Consider the following 21,093-nt stretch of genomic DNA (forward strand, 5'->3'; position numbering starts at 1 on the left):
GATAGTGGTGCAGCTAGCGTTGGAGAGGGAGAGGGGGGCACCTCTGTGGAGGCAGAGGTACACAACAAGCTTATCGTCATGGCCCAATTTCATGTATGGATACCATTTTTATGTCTCTGCGTCTCCTAATGTATTGCAGAAGTTGACTACAGATATTCACATTTATTGAAAAACTTCAAATAAATAGTTTGGATGGTGTTGAAAAACCATCTTGTGGCTTTTTCCAAATACCTTGGTATACGGTATACTGCCCCGGCCTAGTACTTGTGATAAACTGTTCTGTGGGTCCTGGTGTTGCCAGGTCAATGATAGTTGTGATAAACTGTTCTGTGGGCCCTTGTGTTGCCAGGTCAATGAGGACAGTATATCTGAGGAGATGGCGGCTTCTGAAGGGGAAGTGAAGATGGAGGCAAACATTACGGTATCAGCTCTCCTTTTGTGTCTCTCATCCCTCTCTTTCTCGCTCTCTCTCTCTCGCTCAATTTTATTCAAAAAGCTTTAAAGCAAGTGAAATAGACAAAAACAAAAGGGAAATAAACAATCAGAAATGAACAGTAAATATTACACTCACAAAAGAGTATCTCTCTCTCTCTCTCATTTATATGTGTATATATATATAATTCTAGGTAGGCTACAGGTCATTTTCTCCACTTTGGTCTGTTTATATTGTGAATTTTGCAGCCAAACAACAACTTAATAATCTCTCTCTCCCCTCAGAGAATGGTGAGTACGGATCTGTCTGACGTGCCTCTCTTGCCAGCCAACCCCATTCCAGTGGTGAAGAACTCTATCAAGCTTCGTCTCAGCAGGTAGGAGAGGCCAGACAGACGCACCAATCCAGCCTCCCCGACCCCTGACCGCTACGGTGGATGTTCTAAGACCTACTTGTCCTCTGTCCTTTGCCACGGAATGCCCACAGTGCTGCAGACAGACACATAGACAGACAGGGCGGACGCACAGGCGACTAGACAGACAGCGCTCTCTCGACTAGGGACATTGTCAGTTGACATGCAGGGTGTAGTTGCAACTATCTTCAGAAGAGGGCGATGTTGCCCTTCTACTGGATTCTCCCAGGCAGCTTCCAACCTCTACCTTACTGGTTAAATTTAAAGTTGTCCCATAGGCACAGATCTGGGATCAGCTTTACCTTCCCCTGTGTCTTCACCTTAACCATTTAGGCATCTTCATCCTACTTCTTCCAGAGCTGCTGGAAGGAGTAGAATGTTGCACCAAGATGTCACTATGTCACGGTGACTCTGCAGACAGACAGACGTGCTCACGTACGCCAGTTCCAACCTGTTATTTCCGGTCTTCTATAACGGATTAGAGATGACTACAGGTTATGACACATTGTTCCCTATAGCAGGGTTAATAAACTCTGACCCCTACGAGGAGCCTGCTGCTTTTCTATTCTACCTGGTAACTAATTGCACACGTCTTGGTGTCCCAGGTCTAAATCAATCCCCTTTTTCAGACTGGACCGATGAAAAGTGGAACTGGCTTGGAGGCCCTATATAGTCCACTACTTATAACCCTGGTCATTATATAAAGGGAATCGGCTGCCGTTTTGTATCAGTCTATAATCCACGGACAGGTAGTCGCTGTCTGTCAGGTAACTGTTGGGATATGAGGTGGCCTTCAGGGTATACAGGTAGTGAAATGAGGGGGCGCATCATAAAGATGTCCACGCTGTCATCGCCTGCAGCTACACACTTGGAACTACATCAGGTTTGTGTACATGTACAACACAATAACTTTGACCAAAAAAAATAACCTGAATATCTCAGAATGTCTCTGTGAACAGGATGGCATAGTTTCTCTTGTCTAGGATGCATGTTTATAATCTAGAAATGACAAAAAAAAGGAGTTAAGAGTTTAGTCATCTTTCTACATTCACGCTAACGTTCAGATTATCTGTGATTTATGTCCGAGGACTGCTACAGTAAGAAAAGGCAGTAGCAGAGTGCTGTAGGCCGAGTGTAGAGTAGAGAGGTGGTCTGGTGTCTGACTGAAGCCTTCAGATATACATTGTATAGAATCTAAATGATTAGAATGGGCATAGAATCTACATTTGTTCTATGTATACATGCATTGTACAGTAACCATTAGTGTCTGTCTTGTACAATAACATTAAAATGATGAAAAAACAATGCTTTTCTTTTGCTTAGAATATAAAGGACTTGATCTTTCGACCTTGGTGAATTTTGTTTATTTTTTTTTTGCATAAAATGGTGCGATTTGAATCAAGATAATTATTCTAACATTGCATAGAGGGTTTAGTTCGTAAAAAACAATTGTCTTTGTTGGTTATTCATTTTGGATTTTCTTGTTCACGTCGTAATGGATGTGGACTTTGTGGGAATAGTCAACGGGTTTAAAATGTGTTAGTAGGATTAGCAAACAAAGTAACAGATTTTTTTTTTTCATTTTTTAAGTTTAAAAACAGTGTCCTGACTTTTAACATTTTAACTTTCTCAATATTTTCTAGATGTGTTAACAAAACGATACTTTTGTTTGGATTTGTTTGTGCTAACCGTGTGGACTTGTATGGTGATGATGAATCTGAAGACCACTGTCAGCCTACAGTGTGTTAATCAACATGTACAGATGTTTCTCTTCAATGACTACCATTTAAATGTCGTGTCCCCTGTTCTTACAATGCTTCTTTTTTCAGTTGAACGTTATTTTTTTCTTAGGCGTATTTGTAAGGATGAGGTATTGTACTTTTTTTCTTTTTTTTTTTTTACAAATAAAGGTCTGCCTTGTTGAGAAGTTATGCTTGTGTTCTTGTTCAAAGTGAGCCACGACTGTTCCAACAGTCGCATAACACCCCAGCAGACTCTTACTCCGGCTGTTTCCCCATCTCGGGTCCTCGGGAACTGAAGGGGTGCACGTTTCGGTTTCTGCCCTAGCACTACACAGCTGATTCAATTGATCAACTAATCATTAAAGATTGATGGTTTTGAATAAGCTGTGTAGTGTTAGTGCAAAACCAGAACGTGCCCCAGGATCGAGTTGGGGAAGTCCTGGGTTGTTGATTTGTGCTATATGAGACCTATGGTTCAAATGGCAGTACTTATATTATCAGATGTTTTATCACATTTCTGTTCATTTTAAAATCTTACTTTTTAACTTGATTTACCACATTACAGTGAAATCTAAGAAAAGAATCCTACATTATTTGTAAATCTGAAGTAAATGTATAAAGTAGGAAATACATTTCCTTTTGCTTCTCAAGTATCTCAACTCCTAGCAGACGAAGAGACTGGTATACCCAGGGAGCAGTCTCCTAGTAGATGAAGAGACTGGTATACCCAGAGAGCAGTCTCCTAGTAGAGGAAGAAACTGGTATACCCAGGGAGCAGTCTCCTAGTAGACGAAGAGACTGGTATACCCAGAGAGCAGTCTCCTAATAGATGAAGAGACTGGTATACCCAGGGAGCAGTCTCCTAGTAGATGAAGAAACTGGAATACTCCGAGTGTAATCCCACAAGTCAGACGACAGTTTCTGAAATATCACAACAGAAATGTAAAAGACTGGAAACTGTGGCTACGCAGAGAGCATGCTCATAACTTGTCCTAGTTAAAGTTGTAGTCTGTAGTCTGTTGTTATTCCTGTGTGCCTCCGAATCCTCCTATCTGCATCCCGAGCCGGTCTGAATTCCCCAACACGTTAGCCAGAGCTTGTAAGATTGTGTTGTTGCTTAGGAACAGAACAGTCTTCCTCTTTACTCAGCAGGTGGTCAGTCTGTCTTTGGAATAGATTTGATTGGACACATACACACACACACCAGTTTATTCACTCCCAGATCATGTTTATCCTTAGTTCATGTATTGCTTCAATATGGTCAGATGTTTGCATTCACATCTCTGCTTTATTATATAGAGGTGTAACTTTGACTATAGGTCCTATGTATTTACAGCAAGCCGTATTCCTGTCCGTGACTCGGTGCGTTCGGTCAATGGTAAAGAATACTAAACTCGGTAGTTCGTATTGCCTGTCTTTGCTGGCTGTTCCTATCACTTTAAAAGCAGTGCATGTGTGCTAGCTAGGCTAATTCAGATGGATCCTCATCGTCGGCAGCGGTGACCCTGCACCATAGAAAATGCATAGGAATGTCCATTCTATTTCAAATGCTACTCCACCATACAAACGGTCCTCCTTAGAGATGTCTTAAATAACTGTTCTGTGTGCTGTCCTCATCAATATTCCCCTACATTAGGCCTTCATCCAGAGGTGTGTCTGGCTGCTCTGTGGGAGAGATCCGGGCTGGGACATTGGTCTCCCCCAGTGTTGTGACTCCTCTTAGCCCAACAGAATGCTCTCTGTTTTTGGAGAAGCCCAGGGCACGCCCCCCCCCCCCCATCTTCCCTCTGGGAGAGAACCAGGCTATCCTTGTGTTGTGTCCCCTCTTAGCCCAACAGAGTGCTCTCTGTGTGGTGTAGTGGCCCAGGGCACGACCCTCCTGTCCTCCTGCTGGGTCTCCATCTGCTGGAGGTTGTTAGACCACCAGATTGATGACGGGACAAGGAGTAAGTGACGTTTACCATGTGAGTGACAGAGGGGTTCTGTACCACCTACGGGCCACTACGTTGCCGTGACCCCACACTCGTCACCCCGGGCAACGTGCCAATGATGGTGGGGAGGGCATGGTCTGGCAATGCCCTCCCCACCATACCATACCTGTCATTGATGTTCCCCTCTTAGATGCATATTAAATCTCTCCTGACTGTTTTCAAGCGTCTCCACTCAACAAATCAGGTGATGAAAGCAGGAGCGGCTTTCAAAAAATGAGAGGTGAGATGAAAAACAATGAATGCTACTGTGCTTTCTATCTTGAAAGGGAAGGGAGATGCCGCAATGTTTAGAGGTTTCCTTCTCAGGGAGATCTGAGAAGATACACTGAGACAGCGCTCTGAGTGATCTGACCAGTTCTATAGCGGAGAGAAGGCTGCTGTGTCATGGCAGACAGGTTGATGTCATGTCTAGATTGGATACAGTTTATGCCAAAAGTAGATTTTTTGTGTGTGTATTTTTTCCAAACCTTTTTCTAACCTTAACCTAATTCTCCTAACATGCTACGTTAATTCTCCTAACCTGCTGTGTAAGTTCTCCTAACATGCTACGTTAATTATCCTAACATGCTACGTTAATTCTCCTAACATGCTACGTTAATTCTCCTAACCTGATGCATAAGTTCTAACCTGCTGTGTAAGTTCTCCTAACATGCTACGTTAATTCTCCTAACATGCTACGTTAATTCTCCTAACATGCTACGTTAATTCTCCTAACCTGCTACGTTAATTATCCTAACATGCTACGTTAATTATCCTAACATGCTACGTTAATTCTCCTAACATGCTACTTTAATTCTCCTAACATGCTACGTTAATTCTCCTAACATGCTACTTTAATTATCCTAACATGCTACTTTAATTATCCTAACCTGCTGTGTAAGTTCTCCTAACATGCTACGTTAATTCTCCTAACCTGCTACGTTAATTCTCCTAACATGCTACGTTAATTCTCCTAACATTCTACTTTAATTCTCCTAACATGCTACTTTAATTCTCCTATCCTCCTAATCAATTTTGACAAGCTGTATCCTTTCTAGTCAAAACCGGTTGAGGGTGTTGATGCCTTGTTGTACTGTTGGAGGTAAGCAAAGGTACAATTATCAAAGGCTTGGCTCTAGAGGAGACAGTAGAGAAAGGGGGATACCTAGTCAGTTGCACAACTGAATGCATTCAACTGAGATGTGTCTTCCGCATTTAACCCAACCCCTCTGAATCAGAGAGGTGCGGGGGCTGTCTTAATCGACGTCCACATCATCAGTTGTTGTCGTGGGTTAACGGCCTTGAACACATGTATTGTAGCCACAGTCTCTTAGCAGGAGAATGTTTGTGCTCCGACCTCAAGCGGTTGATTTGTCAATCCCATTTCAACCTTATCCCTGTACTAGCTTCCTCTCTGGTCCTGTACCAGTACCCCCAGTCCCTATACCAACCCCAGTACTTCTCTACCACCTCAGTTGCCATCCAAACCATGCCTGGCTACCCAGACTATCCTTGCTCCAGCCAAACGCTACGCCACGCCCACAGACGTTAGTTTCTTCTCTGCAATGAGTCTGGATCTGAGTACCTCCCCCGACCCTTCACCGAATGCCAACATATTCAGGGCCGTCTCATTGGTTCATAAACCGATGGGTTGGGCCAGATCCAGAACACACGTGGGTAAAGCGGCGGGTTTGAACATTCCTCATTGGCTTTGATACTATAATGGGTTAGAGACGATCCAATCGCTGAGGACTTTGTTTTTTACAGCACCCCTTGTGCCCATCGTCACCACAAAGGACTTCAATCCAAAACCCCAGTCATGTGCCACCTCATGGCCGCTGGTCACACTCTTTCACAGGCGCTTGCACTACACAAAACCTAATTAAGGCCTTCATATGCAAATGAGCGTCTCCACAGCTGCTGGCACAGCCTGGCAGCTCCGCCTCTCGAGGTTTGTCAGGAGGCGAGGATGGGGCTCGGGGTCCTGGTGACGAGGAAGGGGGCTGAGGTGGAGGCCTCCTGGCCTCTCTCTCTCTCTCTCTCTGTAGAACTGCACAGGCCTTAGAGAAATGTAGAGTGGCATGAGCCTTTACTGTACTGTGTCATTTCAACCAAACTCCAGAATTAGCATTGTCGTATAGAAATGCATCACCTGAGTCATCAGCCGGTCTGGAGTACTTAGACCAGTGGTGGAAAAAGTACCCAATTGTCATAAGTGAGCGGACCAAGTAATTGGGCGTCATTCTAAAGCGGAAAGGTGGAATAAACGAGTCAGGGGTAAGGTGGAATAAACGAGTCAGGAGGAAGGTGGAATAAACGAGTCAGGGGTAAGGTGGAATAAACGAGTCAGGGGTAAGGTGGAATAAACGAGTCAGGAGTAAGGTGGAATAAACGAGTCAGGAGTAAGGTGGAATAAACGAGTCAGGGGTAAGGTGGAATAAACGAGTCAGGAGTAAGGTGGCATAAACGAGTCAGGAGTAAGGTGGAATAAACGAGTCAGGAGTAAGGTGGAATAAACGAGTCAGGGGTAAGGTGGAATAAACGAGTCAGGGGTAAGGTGGAATAAACGAGTCAGGGGTAAGGTGGAATAAACGAGTCAGGGGTAAGGTGGAATAAACGAGTCAGGGGTAAGGTGGAATAAACGAGTCAGGGGTAAGGTGGAATAAACGAGTCAGGAGTAGGTTTTCTGGATTGAACACAGTTCTCTATTGAGGGCATTTGGTCAATACAAACACTCCAACATAATCAATGAAAATCTCCCAAGGAAAAACACATACATCTTCTCCAGATGAAACAGGAACACAATACGATTATCTTTGAACTACAACAAAAGTCACGGGATTGTCACCGTCTTTGTGGTTCTTCATGGATAGCTTCTCTCTCTCGGTGGCCATCTTCCAGAGATAGTTTTCCCCCTCTCTCTGCTGGTTCCATTCTCTCTCTTATAGGGGAAGGAGAGTATGTCATTAGTACCGTCAGCTGTGCTTAATTGCCTCTGGTTACCTTGTCTCCCATGCCTTGTTGGGCTGCTATCCGTGAGCCCAGCCTGCCCTCTGGTTACCTTGTCTCCCATGCCTTGTTGGGCTGCTATCCGTGAGCCCAGCCTGCCCTCTGGTTACCTTGTCTCCCATGCCTTGGTGGGCTGCTATCCGTGAGCCCAGCCTGCCCTCTGGTTACCTTGTCTCCCATGCCTTGTTGGGCTGCTATCCGTGAGCCCAGCCTGCCCTCTGGTTACCTTGTCTCCCATGCCTTGTTGGGCTACTATCCGTGAGTCCAGCCTGCCCTCTGGTGGTCCTTCCACACATACTTGAGTAAAAGTATAGATACCTTAATAGAAAGTGAGAGTCAGTAAAAGTCTAAAGGGATTTGGTTTGAAATATACTCAAGTGTTATAAGTAAATGTAATTGATTAAATATACTTAAGTATCAAAAGTAAAAGTATAAATCATTTAAAATGAATACAACTGGTTCAGACCTTACCTTGAAATGTTTACTTACAAGCCCTTAACCAACAATGCAGTTAAGAAAAATTTAGTTAAGAAAATATTTACCAAATAAACTAAAGTTTAAAAAAAAGTAACACAATAAAATAACAACAACGAAGCTACAGTATATACAGGGGATATCGATACCGAGGCAATGTGCGGGGTCACAGGTTAGTCAAGGTAATTGAGGTAATACAGTTGAAATCGGAAGTTTACATACACCTTAGCCAAATACATTTAAACTCAGTTTTTCACAATTCCTGACATTTAATCCCAGTAAAATGTCCCTGTCTTAGATCAGTTAGGATCACCACTTTAATTTAAGAATTTGAAATGTCAGAATAATAGTAGAGGGATTTATTTCAGCTTTTATTTCTTTCATCACATTCCCAGTGGGTCAGAAGTTTAATATACACTCAATTAGTATTTGGTAGCATTGCCTTTAAATGGTTTAACTTGGGTCAAATGTTTTGGGTAGCCCTCCACAAGCTTCCCACAATAAGTTGGGTGAATTTTGGCCCATTCCTCGTGGCAGAGCTGGTGTAACTGAGTCAGGTTTGTAGGCCTACTTGCTCACACACGCTTTTTCAGTTCAGCCCACAAATGTTCTATAGGATTGAGGTCAGGGCATTGTGATGGCCACTCCAATACCTTGACTTTGTTGTCCTTAAGACATTTTGCCACAACTTTGGAAGTATGCTTGGGGTCATTGTCCATTTGGAAGACACATTTGCGACCAAACTTTAACTTCCTGTCTTGAGATTTTGCTTCAATATATCCACATAATTTCCCATCCTCATGAAGCCATCTATGAAGTGTACCAGTCCCTCCTGCAGCAAAGCACCCCCACAACATGATGCTGCCACCCCCATTCTTCACAGTTGGGATGGTGTTTTTCGGCTTGTAAGCCTCACCCTTTTTCCTCCTAACATAACGATGGTCATTATGGCCAAACAGTTCTATTTTTGTTTCATCAGACCAGAGGACATTTCTCCAAAAAGTACGATCTTTGTCCCCATGTGCAGTTGTAAACCGTAGTCTGGCTTTTTTATGGCGGTTTTGGAGCAGTGTCTTCTTCCTTGCTGAGCAGCCTTTCAGGTTATGTCGATATAGGACTTGTTTTTACTGTGGATATAGATACTTTTGTACCTGTTTCCTCCAGCATCTTCACAAAGTCCTTTGCTGTTGTTCTTTTGATTGATTTGCACTTTTCACACCAAAGTACATTCATCTCTAGGAGACAGAACGCATCTCCTTCCTGAGCGGTGTGACGACTGTGTGGTTCCATGGTGTTTATACTTGCATACTATTGTGTGTACAGATGAACGTGGTACCTTCAGGCATTTGGAAATTGCTCCCAAGGATGAACCAGACTTGTGGAGTTCTACAATTTTTTTTCTGAGGTCTTGGCTGATTTCTTTTGATTTTCCCATGAGGTCAAGCAAAGAGGTACTGAGTTTGAAGGTAGGCCTTGAAATACATCCACAGGTACACCTCCAATTGACTCAAATTATGTCAATTAGCCTATCAGAAGCTTCTAAAGCCATGACATCATTATCTGGCATTTTCTAAGCTGTTAAAGGCCCAGTCAACTTAGTGTATGTAAACTTCTGACCCACTGGAATTGTGATACAGTGAATTATAAGTGAAATAATCTGTCTGTAAACAATTGTTGGAAAAATGACTTATGTCATGCACAAAGTAGATGTCCTAACCGACTTGCCAAAACTATAGTTTGTTAACAAGAAATGTGTTGAGTGGATGAAAACGAGTTTTAATGACTCCAACCTAAGTGTATGTAAACTTCCGACTTCAACTGTATATACATGTATTTTTACTTAAGTACTTTACACCACTGACTTAAACACACTAACAATGAAGTAGACTAGAGGTAGGAAGTACTAGATATGGTCTTCCAAACCCCTCTGTGACTCTTTTATTCAACTACTCCAGTGTCCATAAAAATCTTCCCTTTTCCATTTTGGGTGAATGGAGCTGATATTCTCTCCCCCTCCATACCCCAGGTCCTGTCTTTGCATTGTTGGACTGTCTCCTCTACTCTCCTTTGTCCCTAGTGATCTTAATTACACACCGTGGGCCTGTGCTGCGAGCCGAACGCTCGGCCCCATTTAAATCGGAACACATTTCACCAGCCTCCATTATAGGCCTGCCTGCTTGGCATTTGGTCTTTGTGCCAGTTGCTCTTAAATTACATGCTGCCAATCCCTGTGGGCACTGGGTAGAGTAGACCAAGGATATGGTAGAAATGAGGTGAGGGAAAGGGGAGAGATACAGTAGGGGGAAACGAGAGAATGAAACAAAGCTAGAGAAGGGCAAAGCCTCATCATCCACCTGACTTGCCTCTATCTCCAGATAACTTCTGATAAGCACCAGATGAAATCCATTCCTATTCATGTCACCTGATTATCAGAATAAACTTAAAGCATTCCTTTGAAAATGTGATTGACCGTTTGAAAGGGTTCTAATTAGGTGTCTTCTCTCTTTTTTTTGTTCTTCTCTTCTTCTCCGGGGCTCAGAGGGCGTTTTAGCTGCAGTCAGATTCATCCAGGCCCAAGATGAAGTGAACTCAGGCAGGTCTGATCTGAATGGCTCTGGTCTGATTGAATAATAGATTGTCTTTGTGCGGCCGTGTGTTTAAAAGGGGATAACTACACATCCATTGGAGTGTAATGATTGTAATTACAGCGATGACTGGTCATGTCAAATATGACATGGTGAACCACTGTAATTAACCTTTATTATCTACAACGACCATGGAGAGGAATGGAATCACACCCTGGAGCTAGCTATCCTCTGTCTCAGGTGTCGGCTGGCGTCGGTGTGTTTCACCTTTGCTGTGGCAGGGACAAGGAGCGCTGAACGCATGGGCGAACACATGGGATGGTCCCTGTGGGTGTGTGTTCTTCCTCTCCTCACAGCCCAGAGAATGGAAAGGAATACAGAGCCTTCAGAACGTATTCACACACATTTACTTTTCCCACATTTTGTTGTGTTTGGGATTAAAATTGATTTCGTTTTCAGTTTTTCGTCAACAATCTACACAAAATATTCTGTAATGTCAAGGTGGAAGAGACCAAATATATTTATTAAAAAAACCCCACAAATATCTTGATTAGATAAGTATTCAACGCCTTGAGCCAATACATGTTATAATCTTTGGTTGTGATTACAGCTGAGGGTCTTTCTGGGTAAGCGTTCCACAGCTGAATTGCCCATTTCAAAATTATTTTCAAAGTTCTCCAAGCTCTGTCAAATTGGTTGTTGATCATTGCTAGACAACCATTTTCAGGTCTTGCCATAGATTTTCATGCAGATTTAAGTTGAAACTCTGACTCTGCCTGTTTCTTGGTAAGCAACTCCAACGGAGATTTGGCCTTGTGTTTTAGGTTATTGTTCTGCTGAAAGGTGAATTAATCTCCCAGTGTCAGGTGAAATGCAGACTGATCCAGGTTTACCTCTGGGATTTTGTCTGTGCTGAGCTCCATTATACGTTTTTTTTTAATCCTGAAAAACTCACCAGTCCTTAACGATGACAAGCATACCCATAACATGATGTAGCTGCCACTATGCTTGAACAAATGGAAAGTGGTACTCACTAATGTTGTATTGGACCCAAACATAACTCTTTATATTTAAAGTGTACAGGCTTCCTTCTTTTTATTATTACACTTTGTATTAGTTAGTATTGTGGAGTAACTGCAATGTTGTTGATCCATCCTCAGTTTTCTCCTAATACAGCCATTAAACTCTGTAGCTGTTTTAAAGTTACCATTGGCCTCGTGGTGAAATCCCTGAGCGGTTTCCTTCTTCTCTGGCAGCTGAGTTAGGAAGGATGCCTGTATCTCTGTAGGGACTGGGTGTATTGATACACATTGCTCAAAGGGAAATTCAATGTCTGCTTTTCCCAAAATGTTTTACCCATCTACCCTTCTTTGCGAGCCATTGGATAACGTCCCTGGTCTTTGTGGTTGAATCTCTGTTTGAAATTCACTGCTCAACTGAGGGACCTTACAGATAATTGTATGTGCGGGATACAGAGATGAGGCAGTCCTTTAAAAATCACGTTAAACACTATTATTGCACACAGAGTCCACGCAGCTTATTATGCGATTTGTTAAGCAAATTCTTACTCCAGAACTTATTTAAGCTTGTCATAACAAAGAGGTTGAGTCAGGGTTACTCAAACTTGGTGCACGGTTAGGTTTTTGCCCTAGCGCTACACAGCTGATTCAATTAATCAACTCATCATCAAGCTTTGATAATTTGAATCAGCTGTGTAGTTTTAGGGCAAAAAACAAAACGTGCACATCGCTTCTACACCTGTATTGCTTGCTGTTTGGGGTTTTAGGCTGGGTTTCTCTACAGCACTTTGAGATATCAGCTGATGTACGAAGGGCTATATCAATATATTTGATTTGATTTTGGGCTCCCAGGGACCGAGTTTGGGAAACACTGGTTTGAGTACTCCAGACCTTTCAGCTTTTCATTTCTAAAAACATAATTCCACTTTGACACTATGGGGTAATTGTGTGTAGGCCAGTGACAAAAACAATCTAAATGTAATCAACTTTAAATTCAGGCTGTAACTCAACAAAAATGTGGAAAAAGTCAAGGGGTGTGAATACTTTCTGAAGGCTCTGTACAGTATTTCCAGTAACTTTGAACATGGGAGAGAATGACAGAAGCAAGTACTGTAATACAGTAATAAGTCCATCCTCGTCATCCCTCTAGGGCTATACAATCAATGTAAAGGATGATAAGAATCAGAATGGCCTTCATATCCCAATGAAAGGATGTCTTCTCTCTGTCTGTCTGCCTGTCTATCTGTCTCTCTCTCTCTGTCTCTCTCTCTCTTTGTCTCTCTCTGTCTGTCTGTCTCTCTATCTCTGTCTCTCTCTCTCTCTCTCTCTCTCTCTCTCTCCCAATGTCTGTCTCTCTCTCTCTGTCTCTCTCTCTGTCTCTCTCTCTCTCTCTATGTCTCTCTCTCTATGTCTGTCTCTCTCTCTCTCTCGCTCGCTCTCTCTCCCTCTCTCTATGTCTGTCCCTCTCTCTCTATGTCTCTCTCTCTGTCTCTCTCTCTCTATGTCTGTCTCTCTCTCTCTTTGTCTGTCTCTCTCTCTCTTGATCTGTCTCCCTCTCTCTCTTGATCTGTCTCTCTCTCTCTCTCTCCCTCTCGCTATGTCTGTCCCTCTCTCTCTCTATGTCTGTCTCTCTCTCTCTATGTCTGTCTCTCTCTCTCTCTCTCTCTTTGTCTGTCTCTCTCTCTCTTGATCTGTCTCTCTCTCTCTCTCTCTCTTTTCTCCCTTCCTCAGGATACTACTCTCTCTCTCTCTCTCTCTCCATCGCTCTTCCTCAGGACACTACTCTCTCCTCAACTGTACTGGGTGGTGGCTTTTTCCGTTTAATTAGATTTGTTAAAACAATTTTTGAGTGCTTTATTCGCTAAAAGCTCTCTGGGGTTAACATCCACACAGCACTTCTGTTCGGCTTCTTTTCACCAATGGAGCATAAATTATTTAAATTATTCAGAATTGCGCGACCTTTTATCTCACCCCCTTTGAAGGCAGCAAATTAAAAATGCAAATGAATTAACTAATTAATATGCAAATGTATTCATTCCCAGTTCACAATTAGCAATTAAACCTGCAGTGTCTAGAAAGAGCACCGACAAAATTAGCAAGTTATTTTTTCATTCGAAAAAATAGAAGGCAAGGCCCGGAAAAATGTATTGATGAAATTACTATTGGTGACGATCACCTGTCCCGGTGCAAACGGAATTAATGGAATGTCATGTAGAATACTGGGGAATCTAAGAAGACGGATGTCACAAACAAGAATATGTCTTGTCATTTTGTATATTTCATAACTCAATCAAAAGTTAATTGAAATATGAGTGCCTGGTAAGGGATGTCTGAGTGTGTGTTGAATTATTAATTTATTTTCCTTTCAGAGAGAGTGGAATTACACAAGATGAATGAATGACATTGACTTCATGTAGCAGAGCTGGCCATAGGCATATCACACTAAAGGGACTGCTAGGACCATTACCAGAAACCAAGGGGAGTCAACCCTTTGAAATACATGACAAAACACCCTCCTTTCAGTTAGACAACCCTTACAAGACAAAACACCCTCCTTTCAGTTAGACAACCCTTACATGACAAAACACCCTCCTTTCAGTTAGACAACCCTTACATGACAAAACACCCTCCTTTCAGTTAGACAACCCTTACACGACAAAACACCCTCCTTTCAGTTAGACAACCCTTACATGACAAAACACCCTCCTTTCAGTTAGACAACCCTTACACGACAAAACACCCTCCTTTCAGTTAGACAACCCTTACACGACAAAACACCCTCCTTTCAGTTAGACAACCCTTACACGACAAAACACCCTCCTTTCAGTTAGACAACCCTTAAACGACAAAACACCCTCCTTTCAGTTAGACAACCCTTACACGACAAAACACCCTCCTTTCAGTTAGACAGCCCTTACATGACAAAACACCCTCCTTTCAGTTAGACAACCCTTACATGACAAAACACCCTCCTTTCAGTTAGACAACCCTTACACGACAAAACACCCTCCTTTCAGTTAGACAACCCTTACATGACAAAACACCCTCCTTTCAGTTAGACAACCCTTACACGACAAAACACCCTCCTTTCAGTTAGACAACCCTTACACGACAAAACACCCTCCTTTCAGTTAGACAGCCCTTACACGACAAAACACCCTCCTTTCAGTTAGACAACCCTTACATGACAAAACACCCTGCTTTCAGTTAGACAACCCTTACACGACAAAACACCCTCCTTTCAGTTAGACAACCCTTACACGACAAAACACCCTCCTTTCAGTTAGACAGCCCTTACATGACAAAACACCCTCCTTTCAGTTAGACAACCCTTACATGACAAAACACCCTCCTTTCAGTTAGACAACCCTTACACGACAAAACACCCTCCTTTCAGTTAGACAACCCTTACATGACAAAACACCCTGCTTTCAGTTAGACAACCCTTACACGACAAAACACCCTGCTTTCAGTTAGACAACCCTTACACGACAAAACACCCTCCTTTCAGTTAGACAACCCTTACATGACAAAACACCCTCCTTTCAGTTAGACAGCCCTTACACGACAAAACACCCTCCTTTCAGTTAGACAGCCCTTACACGACAAAACACCCTCCTTTCAGTTAGACAACCCTTACACGACAAAACACCCTCCTTTCAGTTAGACAACCCTTACACGACAAAACACCCTCCTTTCAGTTAGACAACCCTTACATGACAAAACACCCTCCTTTCAGAGTATTTCAGCTTGCTGTAAGGGTTGTCTATGTACTCTGCTACAACTTAAAATGCCTAATACAAAAAGATGACATCAATCACATATGCCAGTCTGCCTGTCTTGCCTGTCTTCTCTTCCTCTGCATGAGAAATTGAGAATCTATCCAAACCATCTCCATATCCTTTCATCAGAGAGATAGGGGCAGAGGGGAGGGCGGCAGGCATGAACTGCACCTTATTCTAAAGGTTATCACTGATACACAGACCTCGGGGGCATGCTTTAGTCTCTCTGCAGATATTTCAACGGAGAGAGAGTTCAGACGCACGCACGCACGCACGCACGCACCTACACACACACACACACACACACACACACACACACACACACACACACACACACACACACACACACACACACACACACACACACACACACACACAGAGAACACACACACGTCGCTCACTCACTGTTATTTTATCGATAGGAGAACATACACAGTGTGATGTATGGAGATCACTGTACTGTCAGCTCTTCATTCGTTATTATAGAGGTTAGCCAGGATAGCAGGGGAAGGATTTATCTTTTATTATCCGTAGCACTGTTGCTAATCAGACATTTAAAAAATAAAAAATAAAAATATTGGGTCTTTTTCTAACTTGTCAGCTTGAACTTTTGTGTCACAATGCCTTTATCTTAATGTTAGGCTACACTATTTTAACTAGGCCTATGTGTTACTATTGCTTGGTACCTATGCAAAAAAAAAGCCTCGGCTAATTTCACAAATTCCTTTATGTTCCTGTTACAGCATGATTCATGATTCTTCTGTGTCATTGACTTATATTCAAAGTGCTTGTCGTCCCCTGACCGTTGAATGTTATATTACCAAAGAAGAAGGTTATTACAGTATTTAATCCCTATTTAAAATTGTTTTTTTATGTTTGTGTGTTGCCTTCAGGTCTGGCTCCTAGTCGCCCGCTATATTCTTTCATTTCTCTCTGGAATTGTATTTCATTACTATGTTTGATTAAAAATGTCTCGCATAAAATGTAGGTGAATGTTCCCGGAGTTTATAACTTAATACACCAGATGTTTGTTACATTATGTTTAGATTAGGGACATGTTATAGATTTATGGCCTAATTTAATTGTTTGTTCATTTTGGGGTGAGGCTGGGAGCGGGTTTGGGGGTGGGGCTGGGAGCGGGTTTGGGAGTGAGTTTGGGGGTGGGGCTGAGAGTGTGGTTTGGGGGTGGGGCTGAGAGTGGGGTTGGGGGTGGGGCTGGGAGTGTGGTTTGGGTGTGGGGCTGAGAGTGTGGTTTGGGGGTGGGGCTGGGAGTGTGGTTTGGGGGTGGGGCTGGGAGCGGGTTTGGGGGTGGGGCTGGGAGCGGGTTTGGGAGTGAGTTTGGGGGTGGGGCTGAGAGTGTGGTTTGGGGGTGGGGCTGAGAGTGGGGTTGGGGGTGGGGCTGGGAGTGTGGTTTGGGGGTGGGGCTGAGAGTGGTTTTTGGGGGTGGGGCTGGGAGTGTGGTTTGGGGGTGGGGCTGGGAGTGTGGTTTGGGGGTGGGGCTGAGAGTGGGTTTGGGGGTGGGGCTGAGAGTGTGGTTTGGGGGGTGGGGCTGGGAGTGTGGTTTGGGGGTGGGGATGAGAGTGGGGTTGGGGGTGGGACTGGGAGTGTGGTTTGGGGGTGGGGCTGAGAGTGGGGTTTGGGGGTGGGGCTGGGAGTGTGGTTTGGGGGTGGGGCTGGGAGTGTGGTTTGGGGTGGGGCTGAGAGTGGGGTTGGGGGTGGGGCTGGGAGTGTGGTTTGGGGGTGGGGCTGGGAGTGTGGTTTGGGGGTGGGGCTGGAAGCGGGGTTTGGGGGTGGGTCTGGGAGCGTGGTTTGGGGGTGGGGCTGGGAGCGGGGTTTGGGGGTGGGGCTGAAAGTGTGGTTTGGGGGTGGGGCTGAGAGTGGGGTTTGGGGGTGGGGTTGAGAGTGGGGTTTGGGGGTGGGTTTGAGAGTGGGGTTTGGGGATGGGGCTGAGAGTGGGGTTTGGGGGTGGGTTTGAGAGTGGGGTTTGGGGGTGGGGCTGAGAGTGGGGTTTGGCGGTGGGTTTGAGAGTGGGGTTTGGGGGTGGGGCTGAGAGTGGGGTTTGGGGGTGGGGCTGAGAGTGGGGTTTGGGGGTGGGGCTGGGAGTGGGGTTTGGGGGTGGGGCTGGGAGCGGGGTTTGGTCGTGGGGTTGGTAATTAATTCAGAGATTAATGTAGTGTTGCAGTGGTGTGTTATTAAACACTATTTTGAAATGACAGTTGAGAAAGAACCCCTTTGGGATTAAGTGTTTCATTCACTGATCTCTTAAATTATGGAGGAATCTCCTCAACACTCACGAGCAGTGTGTGTGAGTGTGTGTCTGTACATGTTTATGTGTGTGTGTGTCTCTATGTGTGTGTGTGTGTGTGTCTGTACATGTTTGTGTGTGTGTGCGTCTGTACATGGTGTGTGTGTGTGTGTGTCTGTACATGTGTGTGTGTGTGTGTGAGTGTGTGTCTGTACACGTTTGTGTGTGTGTGTGTGTGTGTGTGTGTGTGTGCGTGTGTGTGTGCGTGCGTGCGTGCGTGCGTGTGTGTGTGTGTGCGTGCGTGCGCGCGCGTGTGTGTGTGTGTGTGTGTGTGTGTGTGTGTGTGTGTGTGCGTGTGTGTGTGCGTTTACACTCAGGTCAGGTTTTATAGCCCATGCTGCGGTGCGATGCTCGTGATCGTTTGGGTAATCTCTGCTTCACTGATTTAGTTATTATAGAAATCCTTCATTACCAGTCATCTCCTCTGTGAGCCTGTAAACCGTTCTCTGGGGGGGGGTTCTAAGTGACATGTGGAATTGTTTTAAGATGGTCATACTGAGCCTGTAAACCGTTCTCTGGGGGGGGGGGGGGGTTCTAAGTGACTAGGTTAGCTAGCCAGCTATTGTCGTTCTTTTAACGCAACGTAACGTAATCAACACTGCTAGCTAGCCAGCTAGCCCCGAATAGCAGCACAGTAGAAACTATTACACTCAACGGAACGACTTGATTAGTGTAGTGTCAACAACGCAGCCACTGCCAGCTAGCCTACATAGTCAACAACGCAGCCTCTGCCAGCTAGCCTACTTCAGCAGTACTGTATCATTTTAATCATTTTAGTCAATAAGATTCTTGCTACGTAAGCTTAACTTTCTGAACACTCGAGACGTGTAGTCCACTTGTCATTCCAATCTCCTTTGCATTAGCGTAGCCTCTTGTGTAGCCTGTCAACTATGTGTCTGTCTATCCCTGTTCTCTCCTCTCTGCACAGACCATACAAACGCTCCACACCGCGTGGCCGCGGCCACCCTAATCTGGTGGTCCCAGCGCGCACGACCCACGTGGAGTTCCAGGTCTCCGGTAGCCTCTGGAACTGCCGATCTGCGGCCAACAAGGCAGAGTTCATCTCAGCCTATGCCTCCCTCCAGTCCCTCGACTTCTTGGCACTGACGGAAACATGGATCACCACAGACAACACTGCTACTCCTACTGCTCTCTCTTCGTCTGCCCACGTGTTCTCGCACACCCGAGAGCTTCTGGTCAGCGGGGTGGTGGCACCGGGATCCTCATCTCTCCCAAGTGGTCATTCTCTCTTTCTCCCCTTACCCATCTGTCTATCGCCTCCTTTGAATTCCATGCTGTCACAGTTACCAGCCCTTTCAAGCTTAACATCCTTATCATTTATCGCCCTCCAGGTTCCCTCGGAGAGTTCATCAATGAGCTTGATGCCTTGATAAGCTCCTTTCCTGAGGACGGCTCACCTCTCACAGTTCTGGGCGACTTTAACCTCCCCACGTCTACCTTTGACTCATTCCTCTCTGCCTCCTTCTTTCCACTCCTCTCCTCTTTTGACCTCACCCTCTCACCTTCCCCCTACTCACAAGGCAGGAAATACGCTCGACCTCATCTTTACTAGATGCTGTTCTTCCACTAACCTCATTGCAACTCCCTCCAAGTCTCCGACCACTACCTTGTATCCTTTTCCCTCTCGCTCTCATCCAACACTTCCCACACTGCCCCTACTCGGATGGTATCGCGCCGTCCCAACCTTCGCTCTCTCTCCCCGCTACTCTCTCCTCTTCCATCCTATCATCTCTTCCCTCTGCTCAAACCTTCTCCAACCTATCTCCTGATTCTGCCTCCTCAACCCTCCTCTCCTCCCTTTCTGCATCATTTGACTCTCTATGTCCCCTATCCTCCAGGCCGGCTCGGTCCTCCCCTCCCGCTCCGTGGCTCGACGACTCATTGCGAGCTCACAGAACAGGGCTCCGGGCAGCCGAGCGGAAATGGAGGAAAACTCGCCTCCCTGCGGACCTGGCATCCTTTCACTCCCTCCTCTCTACATTTTCCTCTTCTCTCTCTGCTGCTAAAGCCACTTTCTACCACTCTAAATTCCAAGCATCTGCCTCTAACCCTAGGAAGCTCTTTGCCACCTTCTCCTCCCTCCTGAATCCTCCTCCCCCCCTCCTCCCTCTCTGCAGATGACTTCGTCAACCATTTTGAAAAGAAGGTCGACGACATCCGATCCTCGTTTGCTAAGTCAAACGACACCGCTGGTTCTGCTCACACTGCCCTACCCTGTGCTCTGACCTCTTTCTCCCCTCTCTCTCCAGATGAAATCTCGCGTCTTGTGACGACCGGCCGCCCAACAACCTGCCCGCTTGACCCTATCCCCTCCTCTCTTCTCCAGACCATTTCCGGAGACCTTCTCCCTTACCTCACCTCGCTCATCAACTCATCCCTGACCGCTGGCTACGTCCCTTCCGTCTTCAAGAGAGCGAGAGTTGCACCCCTTCTGAAAAAACCTACACTCGATCCCTCCGATGTCAACAACTACAGACCAGTATCCCTTCTTTCTTTTCTCTCCAAAACTCTTGAACGTGCCGTCCTTGGCCAGCTCTCCCGCTATCTCTCTCAGAATGACCTTCTTGATCCATATCAGTCAGGTTTCAAGACTAGTCATTCAACTGAGACTGCTCTTCTCTGTATCACGGAGGCGCTCCGCACTGCTAAAGCTAACTCTCTCTCCTCTGCTCTCATCCTTCTAGACCTATCGGCTGCCTTCGATACTGTGAACCATCAGATCCTCCTCTCCACCCTCTCCGAGTTGGGCATCTCCGGCGCGGCCCACGCTTGGATTGCGTCCTACCTGACAGGTCGTTCCTACCAGGTGGCGTGGCGAGAATCCGTCTCCACACCACGTGCTCTCACCACTGGTGTCCCCCAGGGCTCTGTTCTAGGCCCTCTCCTATTCTCGCTATACACCAAGTCACTTGGCTCTGTCATAACCTCACATGGTCTCTCCTATCATTGCTATGCAGACGACACACAATTAATCTTCTCCTTTCCCCCTTCTGATGACCAGGTGGCGAATCGCATCTCTGCATGTCTGGCAGACATATCAGTGTGGATGACGGATCACCACCTCAAGCTGAACCTCGGCAAGACGGAGCTGCTCTTCCTCCCGGGGAAGGACTGCCCGTTCCATGATCTCGCCATCACGGTTGACAACTCCATTGTGTCCTCCTCCCAGAGCGCTAAGAACCTTGGCGTGATCCTGGACAACACTCTGTCGTTCTCAACTAACATCAAGGCGGTGGCCCGTTCCTGTAGGTTCATGCTCTACAACATCCGCAGGATACGACCCTGCCTCACACAGGAAGCGGCGCAGGTCCTAATCCAGGCACTTGTCATCTCCCGTCTGG

The 21,093-nt window shown here is 45.4% G+C and overlaps 1 protein-coding gene across 1 annotated transcript in view; it reads left to right on the forward strand.

Moving 5' to 3' along the window:
• LOC115139149 (poly(A) polymerase alpha-like) overlaps positions 1-2,772 on the forward strand; it is a 31,682-nt gene extending 28,910 nt beyond the window's left edge. The window contains exons 19-21 of the mRNA XM_065026196.1: positions 1-57; positions 350-421; positions 718-2,772. The exon at positions 1-57 is cut by the window's left edge and continues 107 nt beyond it. Of these exons, the coding sequence (XP_064882268.1) occupies positions 1-57; positions 350-421; positions 718-813 (225 nt within the window). The 3' untranslated portion in view covers positions 814-2,772. The remainder of the gene's footprint in view (positions 58-349; positions 422-717) is intronic.
• Positions 2,773-21,093: the final 18,321 nt, after the last annotated feature.

Source organism: Oncorhynchus nerka, linkage group LG13 (assembly GCF_034236695.1).
Source record: "Oncorhynchus nerka isolate Pitt River linkage group LG13, Oner_Uvic_2.0, whole genome shotgun sequence".
Classification (NCBI taxonomy): Eukaryota; Metazoa; Chordata; class Actinopteri; order Salmoniformes; family Salmonidae; genus Oncorhynchus; species Oncorhynchus nerka.